This window comes from Lepisosteus platostomus, chromosome 9 (genome assembly GCF_059453375.1).
Source record: "Lepisosteus platostomus isolate fLepPlt1 chromosome 9, fLepPlt1.hap1, whole genome shotgun sequence".
NCBI lineage: Eukaryota > Metazoa > Chordata > Actinopteri > Semionotiformes > Lepisosteidae > Lepisosteus > Lepisosteus platostomus.
This window is the reverse complement of record NC_142619.1, coordinates 1,582,690-1,600,664: the sequence shown is the minus strand read 5'-3', so window position 1 is coordinate 1,600,664 and position 17,975 is coordinate 1,582,690. Positions and strand designations below refer to the sequence as shown.

Sequence of the window (17,975 nt, the reverse complement as noted above, 5' to 3'; positions counted from 1 at the left end):
GCCCAGCCCTGCTGTTGAAGCCGATACCCTGGCTTCTCTCCAGACACAGCTGGGTGAGCTCCTCCAGTCAGGACAGGAGGCTCTTCTGTACACAGAGGGTGGTGGGGGTGGGGAACAAGCCGCCCAGCCCTGTGGTTGAAGCCGATACCCTGGCTTCTCTCCAGACACAGCTGGGTGAGCTCCTCCAGTCAGGACAGGAGGCTCTACTGTACACAGAGGGTGGCGGGGGTGGGGAACAGGCTGCCCAGCCCTGTTGTTGAAGCCGATACCCGGACTAGCAAGCGGTTTGGTTGGGCCAGACGGCCTTTCTGACCGCCCTCGTGTTCTTCTCTTGCTTGGGATGTGACTACCGTTCTGTACTGTAACCACTGCGCACTCTGAGGAACACTTCCCTGCTTGTGCGGCCAGCTATGAGAGAGGAAGAGGATGTTGGGGTGCACCCTTCGTCCTGCTCTGCTACAGCCACAGGGCTTTGGTACAGCCCTTCACGACCCCAGGCCAACATCAATTAACCAATTATCAATTACCCAATTACTCCACCAATTAACCAATCACTTAATCGATTACCAGACCAATTGCCCAAATGCCAATTAACCAATTACCAGACAAATCAGCCGCATACCGACTAACCAATTACCAGACCAATCAGTCGAATACCGACTAACCGATTACCAGACCAATCAGTCAAATACAGACTAACCAATTACCAGACCAATTAATCCATCATCACTCGACCAATTATCAGACCACTGAACCATTTACCTGCAGGGAGTTTTTGCAGGAGCCAGAGGGACACAGTCCTGTAGAGTGTCCTACGCGTGTCTCCCCTCTCTCCGGCGACCTGCCCCATTCCTCTCCTCTCTGCCCTAGTCTCTCAGCCGATGGCAGCAGCACCAACAGCAGCCAGGACTCCCTGCACAAGTCCAGCAAGAAGAAGAGCATCAAGTCCTCCATTGGCCGGCTCTTCGGCAAGAAGGAGAAGGGCCGATTGGGCCAACCCGGCCGGGAGTCCGCCTCCCTGGGTAAGCAGCCAATCGGAGAGGAGTGGGGAGGGGCTCAGTTAGTCTGCGCTACAAGGTCAGGGTTTTCTAAGAAACAGCCAGAACAAAAGAGATAAAAGAGGTAGATAATACCAGCTGTGATTGTGGTACAGTTTCCTACTCCTCCCTCTCTCAGTGCAGTGTTAATGTACTGGAGTGTCCAGCCAGTGTGTCTGTATTAACCCCTCTCTCTCTCAGTGCAGTGTTCATGTACTGGAGTGTCCAGTCAGTGTGTCTGTATTAACCCCTCTCTCTCTCAGTGCAGTGTTAATGTACTGGAGTGTCCAGTCAGTGTGACTGTATGAACCCCTCTCTCTCTCAGTGCAGTGTTCATGTACTGGAGTGTCCAGTCAGTGTGTCTGTATGAACCCCTCTCTCTCTCAGTGCAGTGTTCATGTACTGGAGTGTCCAGTCAGTGTGTCTGTATTAACCCCTCTCTCTCTCAGTGCAGTGTTAATGTACTGGAGTGTCCAGTCAGTGTGTCTGTATGAACCCCTCTCTCTCTCAGTGCAGTGTTAATGTACTGGAGTGTCCAGTCAGTGTGTCTGTATGAACCCCTCTCTCTCTCAGTGCAGTGTTCATGTACTGGAGTGTCCAGTCAGTGTGTCTGTATTAACCCCTCTCTCTCTCAGTGCAGTGTTCATGTACTGGAGTGTCCAGTCAGTGTGTGTGTATTAACCCCTCTCTCTCTCAGCCTCCACGCCTTCAGATGACCTGGGCTCAGCTGACCCTCTGGGACTCACCAAGCTGGCTGGACCAGTAGAGAAGGACCGACGGAGCAAGAAAAAGTGAGACTCTGCTCTCTGTGATCATGTCTGTCCCTCCCTCTGCCTCTGTCTGTCCCTCTGAGCAGTAATGGGAGTGTTAGCTGGCTGGAAAATGTTTACTTACTGGAAACGAAAACCTGACACACTGTCTACACCCGCAGACACGAGCTTTTGGAAGAGGCCTGTCGCCAGGGGTTACCATTTGCATCATGGGATGGACCAACTGTGGTGTCCTGGCTAGAGGTACAGTTCCCTACTCCTCCCTCTCTCAGTGCAGTGTTAATGTACTGGAGTGTCCAGTCAGTGTGTCTGTAGTAACCCCACTCTCTCTCAGTACAGTGTTAGTGTACTGGAGTGTCCAGTCAGTGTGTCTCTATTAACCCCTCTCTCTCTCAGTGCAGTGTTCATGTACTGGAGTGTCCAGTCAGTGTGTCTGTATGAACCCCTCTCTCTCAGTGCAGTGTTCATGTACTGGAGTGTCCAGTCAGTGTGTGTGTATTAACTCCTCTCTCTCTCAGTGCAGTGTTCATGTACTGGAGTGTCCAGTGTGTGTGTATTAACCCTTCTCTCTCTCTCTCAGCTCTGGGTCGGGATGCCTGCCTGGTACGTGGCCGCCTGCCGTGCCAATGTGAAGAGTGGGGCCATCATGGCCAACCTGTCGGACACGGAGATCCAGCGGGAGATCGGGATCAGCAACCCCCTGCACCGGCTGAAGCTGCGCCTGGCCATCCAGGAGATGGTGTCCCTGACCAGCCCCTCGGCGCCGGCCAGCACGCGCTCGGTGAGTCTGGGCATCGCTGCCTCGCGCCACTGGGGCCCTGGGTTCGATTCCGGGGCGCTGTCTGGGTGGAGTCTGCGTGTTCTCCCTGAGTTCGTGTGGGTGTCTCCGGGTGTCTCCGGGTGTCTCCGGTGTCCGCCCACAGCCCAGGGACATGCTGGGGGTTCACTGCATTCTGGGAAAACTGGCCCTGGTGTGAGTGTGTCTGTGTGTGAGTGTTTCTATAGCTGTGAGTGTGTGAATGTGTGTGAGTGTTTCTATGGCTGTGTGTGTGTGTGAATGTGTGTGAGTGTTTCTATAGCTGTGAGTGTGTGAATGTGTGTGAGTGTTTCTATGGCTGTGTGTGTGTGTGAATGTGTGTGAGTGTTTCTATAGCTGTGAGTGTGTGAATGTGTGTGTGTGTTTCTATGGCTGTGAGTGTGTGTGTGAATGTGTGTGAGTGTTTCTATGGCTGTGAGTGTGTGTGTGAATGTGTGTGTGTGCGTGTTTCTATGGCTGTGTGTGTGTGTGAATGTGTGTGAGTGTTTCTATGGCTGTGAGTGTGTGTGTGAATGTGTGTGTGTGTGAGAGTGTTTCTATGGCTGTGAGTGTGTGTGTGAGTGTTTCTATGGCTGTGAGTGTGTGTGTGAATGTGTGTGTGTGTGTGTTTCTATGGCTGTGAGTGTGTGTGTGAATGTGTGTGAGTGTTTCTATGGCTGTGAGTGTGTGTGTGAATGTGTGTGTGTTTCTATGGCCGTGAGTGTGTGTGTGAATGTGTGTGAGTGTTTCTATGGCTGTGAGTGTGTGTGTGAATGTGTGTGTGTGTTTCTATGGCCGTGAGTGTGTGTGTGTGAATGTGTGTGTGTGTTTCTATGGCTGTGAGTGTGTGTGTGAATGTGTGTGAGTGTTTCTATGGCTGTGAGTGTGTGTGTGAATGTGTGTGTGTGTTTCTATGGCTGTGAGTGTGTGTGTGAATGTGTGTGTGTGTTTCTATGGCTGTGAGTGTGTGTGTGAATGTGAGTGTGTGTTTCTATGGCTGTGAGTGTGTGTGTGAATGTGTGTGTGTGTTTCTATGGCTGTGAGTGTGTGTGTGAATGTGTGTGTGTGTTTCTATGGCTGTGAGTGTGTGTGTGAATGTGTGTGTGTGTTTCTATGGCTGTGAGTGTGTCTGTGTGAGTGTTTCTATGGCTGTGAGTGTGTGTGTGTGTGAGTGTTTCTATGGCTGTGGGTGTGTGAGAGTGTGAGTGTTTCTCTGGCTGTGAGTGTGTGAATGTGTCTGTAGATGTGTGTGTGTGTGTGTCCTGTGATGGACTGGCGTGTCACCCAGGATGTGTCCTGCCTGGCGCCTGCTGCATGCTGGGACAGGCTCTGGCTCACTTGCCCCTGGAGCTGGATGAAGAGGAGACCAGAGCGCGCGTCTGAAAGACCAGCCTCCTCTGCTGTGCGGCTCATCGCTGCTCAGTGTTTTCTGTTTCTTCCTGGTTAAGTGCGACAAACGATTGTGAACCGCAGCCAGGAGAGGGAGCCACAGCACCACAGCTGCACTCTGATTGTGTTCTGTCTTCGTCTTCTTCGAATCCCCGCAAAACTCACCTGGCTTTTGCTTTCTCTGTCTGTAACCAGTCCACCAGCAACGTCTGGATGACTCACGCTGAGATGGAGTCTCTCACCGCGGCCACAAAACCGGTAAGAGACCAGACCCAGTACAGTAGACCAGTCTGTTACAATAGGAGCTACAGTCCCAGTGCAGTAGAACAGTCTGTTACAATAGGAGCTCCAGTCCCAGTACAGTAGAACAGTCTGTTACAGTAGGAGCTCCAGTCCCAGTACAGTAGAACAGTCTGTTACAGTAGGAGCTACAGTCCCAGTACAGTCAAATACTACTGTTAGACATAGTGGCTGTAATAATATGTAATAGTACATATTAATGTAATATTAATAATAAAAGTACAGTATAGTAATGTTATATACTGTACTGTATGTTTCTTAAGGCAAGAAGCAGAGTTTTCAAACATTATTGCTCCAAGTAAATAAGCTTCATTTTCTGTGTCCTCCATTCCTATTGTCCACTCCTCTGTGTGTCACTGTCCTGCTGTGTGTGGTGCTCAACACTGAGGGATTCTGTGTTGTGTCATTAGAGTATTACTGAGCTCCCAGATTCCTGTTCCTAAACGTAAACTTTTTCCAACTAATTTCCTTTACTAACATGATATTCCTCCCTCTCTCCCTCCTCCCTCGTCTCTCCCTCCATTAATTGTCTAACTGCCCTCCCTGCCCCTCTCTGTCTCTCTCTCTTCTCTCCTCCTCTCTGCTTCAAAGGAAGTGAAAGAGATCAGCTGGGATCAGGTAACACTGAATTTTCCTTACCTGCCTGCAGGCACACACAGACACACTGCAGGAACACACAGACACACTGCAGGAACACGCAGACACACTGCAGGAACACACAGACACACTGCAGGAACACGCAGACACACTGCAGGCACACGCAGACAGACTGCAGGAACACGCAGATACACTGCAGGAACACGCAGACACACTGCAGGAACACGCAGACACACTGCAGGCACACGCAGACACACTGCAGGAACACGCAGACACACTGCAGGAACACGCAGACGAATGCAGGAACACGCAGATACACTGCAGGAACACGCAGACACACTGCAGGCACACGCAGACAGACTGCAGGCACACACAGACACACTGCAGGCACACGCAGACAGACTGCAGGAACACGCAGACACACTGCAGGAACACGCAGACACACTGCAGGAACACACAGACACCATGCAGGAACACACAGACACCCTGCAGGAACACGCAGACACACTGCAGGAACACACAGACACACTGCAGGAACACGCAGACACACTGCAGGCACACACAGACAGACTGCAGGAACACGCAGATACACTGCAGGAACACGCAGACACACTGCAGGAACACGCAGACACACTGCAGGCACACGCAGACAGACTGCAGGAACACGCAGACACACTGCAGGAACACGCAGACGAATGCAGGAACACGCAGATACACTGCAGGAACACGCAGACACACTGCAGGCACACGCAGACAGACTGCAGGCACACACAGACACACTGCAGGCACACGCAGACAGACTGCAGGAACACGCAGACACACTGCAGGAACACACAGACACCCTGCAGGAACACACAGACACCCTGCAGGAACACGCAGACACTACAGGAACACGCAGACACACTGCAAGAACACGCAGACACACTGCAGGAACACGCAGACACACTGCAGGAACACGCAGACACACTGCAGGAACATACATACAGAACACAGGAACACAGAAATGCACACAGACATGCAACCGGTTACCAGTTTTGTGGTAATTTCAGCTTGGGGGCAAAGGTCGCAGTTTCAAAGAGAGTTCAGAACGACGAGTGAAACACCAGCCAGAGGACACACGTGGAAACTGTGAGGAAGGGCAGTTAAAAACGAGAACAGGAGATACTTCTTTACATTTACACAGAGGGTGGTGGGGGTGGGGAACAAGCTGCCCAGCCCTGTCGTCTCCAGACACAGCTGGGTGAGCTCCTCCAGCCAGGACAGGAGGTATTACTGTACACAGAGGGTGGCGGGGGTGGGGAACATGCTGCCCAGCCCTGTCGTCTCCAGACACAGCTGGATGAGCTCCTCCAGCCAGGACAGGAGGTATTTTTGTACACAGAGGGTGGTGGGGGTGGGGAACAAGCTGCCCAGCCCTGTCGTCTCCAGACACAGCTGGGTGAGCTCCTCCAGCCAGGACAGGAGGTATTACTGTACACAGAGGGTGGCGGGGGTGGGGAACATGCTGCCCAGCCCTGTCGTCTCCAGACACAGCTGGATGAGCTCCTCCAGCCAGGACAGGAGGTATTACTGCACACAGAGGGTGGCGGGGGTGGGGAACAAGCTGCCCAGCCATGTCGTCTCCAGACACAGCTGGGTGAGACCCTGGGACCAGGCAACCACTCAATACACGGCAGGCCACGCTTGCTGGAAGGGTTAAACCCGACCGGGCGAGAAACCAGGCCTTCTGCAGAGGAGGGAGGAGAGGGGAGGAGAGGGCGCGCTGTGAGCACCCCCTAGAGACCGAGCAGGAAGTGCAGTCTGACTGTCTCTGCCCCAGATCCTGGCCTACGGGGACATGAACCACGAGTGGGTGGGGAACGAGTGGCTGCCCAGCCTGGGCCTGCCACAGTACCGCAGCTACTTCATGGAGTCCCTCGTGGACGCCCGCATGCTGGACCACCTGACCAAGAAGGAGCTCCGGGGCCAGCTGAAGATGGTGGACAGCTTCCACAGGTGAGCGTCCCTGTCTGTCTCTCTCTTCCACAGGTGAGCGTCCCTGTCGGTCTCTCTCTCTTCCACAGGTGAGCGTCCCTGTCGGTCTCTCTCTCTTCCACAGGTGAGCGTCCCTGTCGGTCTCTCTCTCTTCCACAGGTGAGCGTCCCAGTCTGTCTCTCTCTCTCTCTTCCACAGGTGAGCGTCCCTGTCTGTCTCTCTCTCTTTCACAGGTGAACGTCCCTGTCTGTCTCTCAATCTCTTCCACAGGTGAGCCTCCCTGTATGTCTCTCTCTCTTCTACAGGTGAGCGTCCCAGTCTGTCTCTCTCTCTCTTTTCCACAGGTGAGCGTCCCTCTGTCTGTCTGTCTCTCTCTCTTCCACAGGTGAGCGTCCCTGTCTGTCTCTCTCTCTCTTCCACAGGTGAGCGTCCCTGTCTGTCTCTCAATCTCTTTTCCACAGGTGAGCATCCCTGTATGTATGTCTGTCTGTCTGTCTCTCTCTCTTCCACAGGTGAGCATCCCTGTCTGTCTGTCTGTCTCTCTTCCACAGGTGAGCGTACCTGTATGTCTGTCTGTCTCTCTCTTCCACAGGTGATCGTCCCTGTCTGTCTCTCTCTCTCTCTTCCACAGGTGAGCGTCCCAGTCTGTCTCTCTCTCTCTCTCTTCCACAGGTGAGCGTCCCTGTCTTTCTGTCTCTCTCTTCCACAGGTGAGCGTCCCTGTATGTCTCTCTCTCTTCCACAGGTGAGCGTCCCTGTATGTCTGTCTGTCTCTCTCTTCCACAGGTGATCGTCCCTGCCTGTCTCTCTCTCTCTCTCTTCCACAGGTGAGCGTCCCAGTCTGTCTCTCTCTCTCTTCCACAGGTGAGCGTCCCTGTCTGTCTGTCTCTCTCTTCCACAGGTGAGCGTCCCTGTATGTCTCTCTCTCTCTTCCACAGGTGAGCGTCCCTGTATGTCTCTCTCTCTTCCACAGGTGAGCGTCCCTGTCTGTCTGTCTCTCTCTTCCACAGGTGAGCGTCCCTGTATGTCTCTCTCTCTCTTCCACAGGTGAGCGTCCCTGTATGTCTCTCTCTCTTCCACAGGTGAGCGTCCCTGTCTGTCTGTCTGTCTCTCTTCCACAGGTGAGCGTCCCTGTATGTCTGTCTGTCTGTCTCTCTTCCACAGGTGAGCATCCCTGTCTGTCTGTCTGTCTCTCTCTCTTCCACAGGTGAGCATCCCTGTATGTCTGTCTGTCTCTCTTCCACAGGTGGGAATCCCTGTCTGTCTGTCTCTCTCTCTTCCACAGGTGAGCGTCCCTGTCTGTCTCTCTCTTCCACAGGTGAGCATCCCTGTCTGTCTCTCAATCTCTTTTCCACAGGTGAGCGTCCCTGTCTGTCTGTCTGTCTGTCACTCTCTCTTCCACAGGTGAGTGTCTCTGTCTGTCTGTCTCTCTCTCTCTTCCACAAGTGAGCATCCCTGTCTGTCTGTCTGTCTGTCTCTCTTCCACAGGTGAGCATCCCTGTCTGTCTGTCTGTCTCTCTTCCACAGGTGTGCGTCCCTGTCTGTCTGTCTGTCTGTCTGTCTCTCTCTTCCACAGGTGAGCATCCCTGTATGTCTGTCTGTCTCTCTTCCACAGGTGGGAATCCCTGTCTGTCTGTCTCTCTCTCTTCCACAGGTGAGAGAAGACAGACAGACTGTCTCTCTCTCTGCTCAGTGGGTCAGGAGCCCATCTTGCTCTGGGCAGGAGGGAGTCGAGCTCTCTGAACCCCAGGTGTGAACGAGTTGTGTCACGGTCACTGGGCGTGGACGAGCAGGGTGGACACTGTGCCCCGCGGCAGCGGTGGCGTTGTTTGGGGGGGGGGTGGAGTATCGGGGCGTCCGGCTGGACACGGTCCGGAGCTGTGCCGTGCGCTCGGGATTGTGGGAATGCTCATGATAAACCTCCCTTCTCTCTCAGGGTCAGTCTGCACTACGGCATCATGTGCCTGAAGAGGCTCAACTACGACAGGAAGGAGCTGGAGAGACGCAGGGAAGAGAGCCAACACCACAACAAAGGTCAGAGGTCATGCCGTGCGCCTGTGCACAGTGATAACCCCTTTTATTCCTGTCTTCAGTCTCTCTCTCTCTCAGTGCAGTGTTGATGTACTGGAGTGTCCAGTCAGTGTGTGTGTATTAACCCCTCTCTCTCTCAGTGCAGTGTTAATGTACTGGAGTGTCCAGTCAGTGTGTCTGTATTAACCCCTCTCTCTCTCTCTCAGTGCAGTGTTAATGTATTGGAGTGTCCAGTCAGTGTGTGTGTATTAACCCCTCTCTCTCAGTGCAGTGTTAATGTACTGGAGTGTCCAGTCTGTGTGTCTGTATTAATCCCTCTCTCTCTCAGTGGAGTGTTAATGTGCTGTAGTGTCCAGTCAGTGTCTGTAATAACCCCTCTCTCTCTCAGTGCAGTGTTAATGTGCTGCAGTGTCCAGTCAGTGCCTGTATTAACCCCTCTCTCTCTGTGTCTCAGATGTGATGGTCTGGTCCAATGAGAGAGTGATGTGCTGGGTCCAGGGGGTGGGGCTGAAGGAGTTTGCAGACAATCTGCAGGAGAGTGGGGTTCACGGGGCCCTGCTGGCCCTGGACGACACCTTCAACTACAACGACCTCGCCCTGCTGCTGCAGATCCCCACCCAGAACACACAGGTGAGCTACGAGACTGCAAACACCCCAACAAGCTCAAAACACACCCAGAACACACCCCCAATACAGCCCCAGCACACCCAAAACACAGCAAGAACACACCTCCAATACAGCCCCAGCACACCCAAAACACAGCAAGAACACACCTCCAATACAGCCCCAGCACACCCAAAACACACCAGAACACACCCCCAATACAGCCCCAGCACACCCACTACACACCCAGAACACACCCAGAACACCCCCCCAATACAGCCCCAACACACCCAATACACACCAGAACACACCTCCAATACAGCCCCAGCACACCCAAAACACAGCAAGAACACACCTCCAATACAGCCCCAGCACACCCAAAACACAGCAAGAACACACCTCCAATACAGCCCCAGCACACCCAAAACACACCAGAACACACCCCCAATACAGCCCCAGCACACCCAAAACACAACCAGAACACACCCAGAACACCCCCCCAATACAGCCCCAACACACCCAATACACACCCAGAACACACCCCCAATACAGCCCCAACACACCCAATACACACCAGAACACACCTCCAATACAGCCCCAACACACCCGATACACACCCAGAACACACCCCCAATACAGCCCCAACACACCCAATACACACCAGAACACACCTCCAATACAGCCCCAACACACCCAATACACACCCAGAACACACCCCCAATACAGCCCCAACACACCCAAAACACACCCAGAACACACCCCCAATACAGCCCCAGCACACCCAATACACACCCAGAACACACCCCCAATACAGCCCCAACACACCCAAAACACACCCAGAACACACCCCCAATACAGCCCCAGCACACCCAAAACACACCCAGAACACACCCCCAATACAGCCCCAGCACACCCAAAACACACCCAGAACACACCCCCAATGTGTGTGGTTTAGTCCCTCCTTAAGCAGCCTACTTGAAAGTGTATTAGAAAGAAACTCCAAGCATTTTCTTCAGTGCAGTGTCAGGCAGATGCAATGAGTCTGTGTGAGGGACAGCCTATCTCTGTCTGCACCTTGGACTACAACCCTGGACTGCCCTGTGTCCCTGTGCACCATGGGAGTTGTAGTTTCCTGTTCTCCACTTGCCTGGTGGCCCACCAGGCCCCGAGAGAGAGAGAGGAAAAGGAAGAGGGGGAGACAGTGAAAGACGCAGAGAGGCAGAGAAATTGGGGGAAGAGATGGAGGCTAAGGAAAAACAGAATCACAATCGATCTGTGATAGATTAACTTCACTAGCAGGTATTAATTATTCCAGGTTTCTTATGTCACCCCCTCTCTACCATTCTCTTCCTCACCCCTCTCTCTCTTCCCCTCCCAATACCCCCCTCTGTCATCCTCTCCCTCAGGCCAGGCAGCTCCTGGAGAAAGAGTATAATGCCCTGATTTCCATGGGAACAGAGCGAAGACAAGATGAGGTTTGTCTGACTGGCTGTCTTAATCTCTCAGTGTGAACGGTGTCACTAGGGTCTCTATGAGGGTCTGTATTAATCTGTGTGTGTGTGAGGTGTGTCTCTAGGGTCTATATTAGGGTCTGTATTAATCTCTGTGTGTGAGGTGTGTCTCTAGGGTCTATATTAGGGTCTGTATTAATCTGTGTATGTGAGGTGTGTCTCTAGGGTCTATATTAGGGTCTGTATTAATCTGTGTGTGTGAGGTGTGTCTCTAGGGTCTATATTAGGGTCTGTATTAATCTGTGTGTGTGAGGTGTGTCTCTAGGGTCTATATTAGGGTCTGTATTAATCTGTATGTGTGAGGTGTGCCTCTAGGGTCTATATTAGGGTCTGTATTAATCTGTGTGTGTGAGGTGTGTCTCTAGGGTCTATATTAGGGTCTGTATTAATCTGTGTGTGTGAGGTGTGTCTCTAGGGTCTATATTAGGGTCTGTATTAATCTCTCTGTGTGTGAGGTGTGTCTCTAGGGTCTATATTTTTAGTGTAAATGTACAGTTTTACCCAGACTATGAGTCCGTGGGTCTGTGCTGTAATAATCTCTTTCTCGTCTTTAGGATGGCACTAAAACCTTCACTCGATCTCCCTCCTGGAAGAGGATGTTCAGGGAGAAGGAACTTCGCGGCGTGACCTCCGACTCCTCTGAAACGCTGCCCGCCAACTTCCGAGCATCGGCCATCTCGACGCCCAGTGTGACCTTAAGGAAAGTGCAGAGTGAGGGTGAGACTTCCTGTCTGTCTCTTCACAGTATTGATATACTATGCGGTGTGCCTGGATTGACTCTCTTCTGTCCGTCACAGTGAACTCATCATCGTCTCGGGGAGAATCAGGGTCAGTGAGGACATACTCTTGCTGAGAGACGCACATCTGAGAGGTGAGCCTGTCGCCCCGCCACGCCCTGAAACCCTGGAGCAGTGCCCGGAGCTCAGCGATGAGCGGCGCAGGCCCCGAGCCTACCCAGCCCCCCGAAGAAACCCTCAAGATGAAAAACTTGTCCAGTCCAGTTTATAAGAACACTGTCATCGCGTAATGCTGGAGCAGATTTTAGCTTTATTAAGAAGCCATTTTGTCCTGTACAGCACCAGACACCTCGGTTTGTCTCATTCTGTCTGTCCCCTGAGCCCGTATTCACTCCGGGGGTGAAGGTTCACTCTCCTGCTGCGCCCCAGAGCTCTCTCTCCCCAAGAATGTCAGAGATTTGCCTTCTCTAAACTCCTTTAGACCCAGACTCAACACCTGAGCCGGTTCTGTTTCTACCCCCTCGTTTTCCCACACTGGGGCAGACCTTACTGGAGCTGTGTGGTCCTGCTGTCTCCTCCCGTCCTGTCCTTGTGTCCTTACTGTAGAGCCCTCTGAGAAACCACTCTTTCTGCTCCTATTCACTGTCAGTACCGTCCTCATCCCTGTGCCACCGGGGGGTCTGACGCGCGGTTTTTGCTTCTCTCTTCTCCTCAGGGTCAACGTTGTTTTCTGTCCGGATTTTGTTTTTCGTTCATTTCAAACTGGGGAAAAAAAAACTCTGACTTTGTGGCAATAAAGAAGAGAGAGGGAGCGAGAGGAGAGGAGAGGAGAGGGGAGGAGAGGGGAGTGGCAGACCCTGGAGGACCCAGAGGACTTGAGCCTGCTGCTCGTCAACAGGGACAGCTGCAAGGGGCTCCCCCTGTGGGCCGCGTGCCTCCCGTCTGTGGGCCGCGTGTCTCCTGTCTGTGGGTCGTGTGGCTCCTGTCTGTGGGCCGTGTGTCTCCTGTCTGTGGGCCGTGTGTCTCCTGTCTGTTGTCTCCTGTCTGTGGGCCATGTGTCTCCCGTCTGTGGGCCGTGTGTCTCCTGTCTGTGGGCCGTGTGTCTCCTGTCTGTGGGTCGCGTGTCTCCTGTCTGTGGGTCGTGTGGCTCCTGTCTGTTGTCTCCTGTCTGTTGGCCATGTGTCTCCTGTCTGTTGGCCATGTGTCTCCTGTCTGTGGGTCGCGTGTCTCCTGTCTGTGGGTCGCGTGGCTCCTGTCTGTTGTCTCCTGTCTGTTGGCCATGTGGCTCCTGTCTGTGGGTCACAAGGCTCCTGTCTGTTGTCTCCTGTCTGTTGGCCATGTGTCTCCTGTCTCTGGGTCGTGTGGCTCCTGTCCTTGGGGTCGCGGGGCTCCTGTCTGTGGGTCGCGTGGCTCCTGTCTGTGGGTCGTGTGTCTCCTATTGTCTCCTGTCTTTGGGTCGCGTGTCTCCTGTCTGTGGGTCGCGTGGCTCCTGTCTGTTGTCTCCTGTCTGTTGGCCATGTGTCTCCTGTCTGTGGGTCGCGTGTCTCCTGTCTGTGGGCCGTGTGGCTCCTGTCTATTGTCTCCTGTCTGTGGGTCGCGTGGCTCCTGTCTGTGGGTCGCGTGTCTCCTGTCTATTGTCTCCTGTCTGTGGGTCGCGTGTCTCCTGTCTGTGGGTCGCGTGTCTCCTGTCTGTGGGTCACATGGCTCCTGTCTGTTGTCTCCTGTCTGTGGGCCATGTGTCTCCTGTCTGTGGGTTGCGTGGCTCCTGTCTGTGGGCCGTGTGGCTCCTGTCTGTGGGTCGTGTGTCTCCTATTGTCCCCTGTCTGTGGGCCGTGTGTCTCCTATTATCCCCTGTCTTTGGGCCGTGTGGCTCCTGTCTGTGGGTCGTGTGTCTCCTATTATCCCCTGTCTGTGGGCCATGTGTCTCCTACTATCCCCTGTCTGTGGGTCGCGTGGCTCCTGTCTGTGGGCCATGTGGCTCCTGTCTGTTGTCTCCTGTCTGTGGGCCGTGTGTCTCCTATTATCCCCTGTCTGTGGGCCGTGTGGCTCCTATTATCCCCTGTCTGTGGGCCGTGTGTCTCCTATTATCCCCTGTCTTTGGGCCGTGTGTCTCCTGTCTTTGGGCCGTGTGTCTCCTGTCTGTGGGCCGCGTGGCTCCTGTCTGTTGTCTCCTGTCTTTGGGCCGTGTGTCTCCTGTTTGTGGGTCGCGTGTCTCCTGTCTGTTGCCTCCTGTCTGTGTTGCAGTGGCTGGTGTGCGCGGGAGCCACAGGCTCTCTCCGGGGCCTGGAAAGGAGCTGGGGGCGAGTCCTGATGGAAGTGCACAGCAGGGGGGGAGGGGGACAGTGAGCCCCCAGACTGGCCGCTGTTAAACTCCAGCTCAGCGTCTCAGGAGAAGAACGCAAACAGAGAGGATGTGGTCGAACTGTCCTCTGGGGTGTCGGGGGGCCAGTTCTGTAGCATTAAATTAATACTGGCTTCTGTCCACGCGGGTCAAGGAAGAGGACGTGCTGGAAACAGGCCTGGTCAGTGTGACTGGGAAGGTGGCGTGAGCAGCACAGAGATGGGCCACGCTGATGAGGTCAGCAGTTCCGCTGCATGCCGGACCGAGGCCAGCGAGACGCCATGTTGATGAGGTCAGCAGTTCCGCTGCATGCCGGACCGAGGCCAGCGAGACGCCATGTTGATGAGGTCAGCAGTTCCGCTGCATGCTGGATCGAGGCCAGCGAGACGCCATGTTGATGAGGTCAGCAGTTCCGCTGCATGCTGGACCTGATGCCAGCGAGACGCCATGTTGATGAGGTCAGCAGTTCCGGTGCATGCTGGACCGAGGCCAGCGAGACGCCATGTTGATGAGGTCTGCGTCTCTGGAGCCATGAAAATGTGTTGAGCTGAGCGATGTCAGCGAGGCGGATATTTCAGACTGTCATCCATGCTGCACCCATCCATGCTGCTGAGGTCGAGATGTTTGCCACAAAGGGTAGAGGACTTTTTCTGTGGTGCCGAGGCACTTGTGAAATACGTTCTGAGTGAAAAGCAGAGAATTATGGGAATGAGTACTGGACACTGGCATTTAGCTCATTGTAGAAATCGTAATGACAAGCTAAATCCAGGAGAGGCTGAAGAGGGCGACACTGCTCTGTCAATAGGAATCCGATTATGGACTCAATTAATAACTAATCCAGCTCCCAGTCCAGTCAGTCCAGTCCAGCCTGGAGAGTCTCAGACTGCTCTGTCAGTGTCAGTGGAGTCGGATTAGAATCCCAGTTCATAACTAATCCAGCTCCCAGTCCAGTCAGTCCAGTCCAGCCTGGAGAGTCTCAGACTGCTCTGTCAGTGTCAGTGGAGTCGGATTAGAATCCCAGTTCATAACTAATCCATCTCCCAGTCCAGTGAGTCCAGTCCAGCCTGGAGAGTCTCAGATTGCTCTGTCAGTGTCAGTGGAGTCTGATTATACTCCCAGTGAAGAACTAATCCAGCTCCCAGTCCAGTCAGCCCAGTCCAGCCTGGAGAGTCTCAGACTGCTCTGTCAGTGTCAGTGGAGTCTGATTGTAATCCCAGTTCATAACTAATCCAGCTCCCAGTCCAGTCAGTCCAGTCCAGCCTGGAGAGTCTCAGACTGCTCTGTCAGTGTCAGTGGAGTCTGATTATAATCCCAGTTCATAACTAATCCAGATCCCAGTCCAGTCAGTCCAGCCTGGAGAGTCTCAGACTGCTCTGTCAGTGTCAGTGGAGTCTGATTATAATCCCAGTTCATAACTAATCCAGCTCCCAGTCCAGTCAGTCCAGTCCAGCCTGGAGAGTCTCAGATTGCTCTGTCAGTGTCAGTGGAGTCTGATTATACTCCCAGTGAAGAACTAATCCAGCTCCCAGTCCAGTCAGCCCAGTCCAGCCTGGAGAGTCTCAGACTGCTCTGTCAGTGTCAGTGGAGTCTGATTGTAATCCCAGTTCATAACTAATCCAGCTCCCAGTCCAGTCAGCCCAGTCCAGCCTGGAGAGTCTCAGACTGCTCTGTCAGTGTCAGTGGAGTCTGATTGTAATCCCAGTTCATAACTAATCCAGCTCCCAGTCCAGTCAGTCCAGTCCAGCCTGGAGAGTCTCAGACTGCTCTGTCAGTGTCGGTGTGAGTCTGTTCATTCTGTGTGGATTATGTTGTAGCTACTTTCAGAAAAATCAACAGAGAGAAAAGGGGTGGGGTGGGGGGTGGGGGGGGGTGTTGATATGAGGATGTGATGGTCTTTGAAGTTAACAAGTTGAGTGATAAATCAACATTTTCTGCAGTGAATAATAGTGAATGTGTTTTTAAAATCAACTCATCGGCCAGCTCATGAATTCATTTATTTATTTTTCTTAAAGATTATATCCTGACAGCGTGAGCGCTGTACAGTGCCGCGGGGCGCGTGGGCTCCCGTTGTTGGGCAGGGGGGCGCCGGCGAGCGAGTGTCATGTAGATTTGATTGGGAGGAGAGAGAGCCCAGGGCGCGACGCGATGGTGGCCAGAGCAGATCGCCTCTGTCGGGACGTGTTTGTGGGTTTCGATGTGGGGCTCCTCGACAATCAGCAGGGCCAAACGCAGAAGGGAGACGGGCCACCGAGTGTCCAGCTGGTCCTGGAGCTCAGTCCAGCTAGTCCAGTCCAGCCTGGAGAGTCTCAGACTGCTCTGTCAGTGTCAGTGGAGTCTGATTATAATCCCAGTTCAGAACTAATCCAGCTCCCAGACCAGTCAGTCCAGTCCAGCCTGGAGAGTCTCAGACTGCTCTGTCAGTGGAGTCTGATTATAATCCCAGTGAAGAACTAATCCAGTCAGTCCAGTCCAGCCTGGAGAGTCTCAGACTGCTCTGTCAGTGTCAGTGGGAGGATGATTGTTGTCTCAGTCCACAGTCACCACAGTCTGTATAGCTATAAGACGTTGAGTGGAGCAGAAGTTGTGGCCTAAACACGGATATCGGAGAGGGGTGGGAATCTGGCGCAGTTGAAGATGAGGTTTAAATGGCTCTGTGTACAAATTCACCGATACCTCTTAAAACCCTTCCCTCCTCTCTGACCAGCTCTTCGTCTGCCCGAACGAGTCTGTCAAGTCTGTCTGTGACCACCTGTTCTCATGCGGATCCATCTAACCAACACCCATCTGTCTGTCTGTCTGTCTGCTCATTCGCCCATCTCTGCTGTGCATCCTGCTGTGTCCAAAGGGAACAGAGAGAGAGAGAGGACAGGGTTGAGGGAGACACAGCGGGTGTTACAGAGAGAGAGAGGACAGGGCTGAGGGAGATACAGCGGGTGTTACAGAGAGAGAGAGGACAGGGCTGAGGGAGACACAGCGGGTGTTACAGAAAGAGGACAGGGCTGAGGGAGACACAGCGGGTGTTATAGAGAGAGGACAGGGCTGAGGGAGACACAGCGGGTGTTATAGAGAGAGGACAGGGCTGAGGGAGACACAGCGGGTGTTATAGAGAGAGAGAGGACAGGGCTGAGGGAGACACAGCGGGTGTTATAGAGAGAGAGAGGACAGGGCTGAGGGAGACACAGCGGGTGTTATAGAGAGAGGACAGGGCTGTGGGAGACACAGCGGGTGTTATAGAGAGAGGACAGGGCTGTGGGAGACACAGCGGGTGTTATAGAGAGAGGAGACAGAGGGAGTGCAGGGCTGTAAGTTGGTTTCCTAGTAAATATGCATGACTAACATTGTAAAAAAGATCAACATGGAAAATAAAAACTGCTACATATGTTAATTAAATAAGTAAATTAAAGTTATCAAGCAGTAAATACTTTAATGAGAGGACAAAAAGATGTGTTTTTAATTTATTTTTTCCAATTCTTATTTATTTTCTTTCGATTTGTTTCGGTCAATAAATAAAACTATGCTACTTGTACGTCGACAACTTGTCCAGTAAACTTTGAGATAATTGTGTTATGGAGAAAAAAACAAACAATAAACAAACAACAAAAAAAATATTCCTGAATGAAGGCCACGTGTCTGTGCTGGTGTGGGGAGGAGGTGAGCTGTGTGTGTGAGCGTGTGGGCGGCTCCGGAGGGGAGATGGCAGCCTGCGCCGGGTTCGAGTGCCTGCTGCCCCTGCCCCTGCCCGGGGCGACCCCCCCTGGGGCAGGAGGGCTCCTGCCGCCAGCGGACTGCGCCCGGACATGTGTCCTGGCTCTCTCCAAGAAGGCCTGAGGCGGACCGGCTTCGGGGTCACGCGCACCTGGACAACAGGGGCGCCCCGAAACGTCTCAAGC

The 17,975-nt window shown here is 53.3% G+C and overlaps 1 protein-coding gene across 5 annotated transcripts in view; it reads left to right on the top strand.

The window, feature by feature from the left end:
* The window catches only part of ppfia3 (PTPRF interacting protein alpha 3), a 43,316-nt gene extending 25,623 nt beyond the window's left edge, over positions 1 to 17,693 (top strand). For 3 of the 5 annotated variants that reach the window (XM_088646238.1, XM_088646237.1, XM_088646239.1), the window contains exons 19-31: positions 871 to 1,022; positions 1,735 to 1,828; positions 1,969 to 2,050; positions 2,388 to 2,588; positions 4,188 to 4,250; positions 4,884 to 4,910; positions 6,709 to 6,884; positions 8,799 to 8,896; positions 9,348 to 9,523; positions 10,903 to 10,971; positions 11,562 to 11,724; positions 11,805 to 11,878; positions 12,460 to 17,693. In XM_088646238.1, coding sequence (XP_088502364.1) covers positions 871 to 1,022; positions 1,735 to 1,828; positions 1,969 to 2,050; positions 2,388 to 2,588; positions 4,188 to 4,250; positions 4,884 to 4,910; positions 6,709 to 6,884; positions 8,799 to 8,896; positions 9,348 to 9,523; positions 10,903 to 10,971; positions 11,562 to 11,724; positions 11,805 to 11,860 — 1,357 coding nt within the window. In that variant the 3' untranslated portion in view covers positions 11,861 to 11,878; positions 12,460 to 17,693. The other 2 variants (XM_088646240.1, XM_088646241.1) reach the window with 2 other exon arrangements.
* Positions 17,694 to 17,975: the final 282 nt, after the last annotated feature.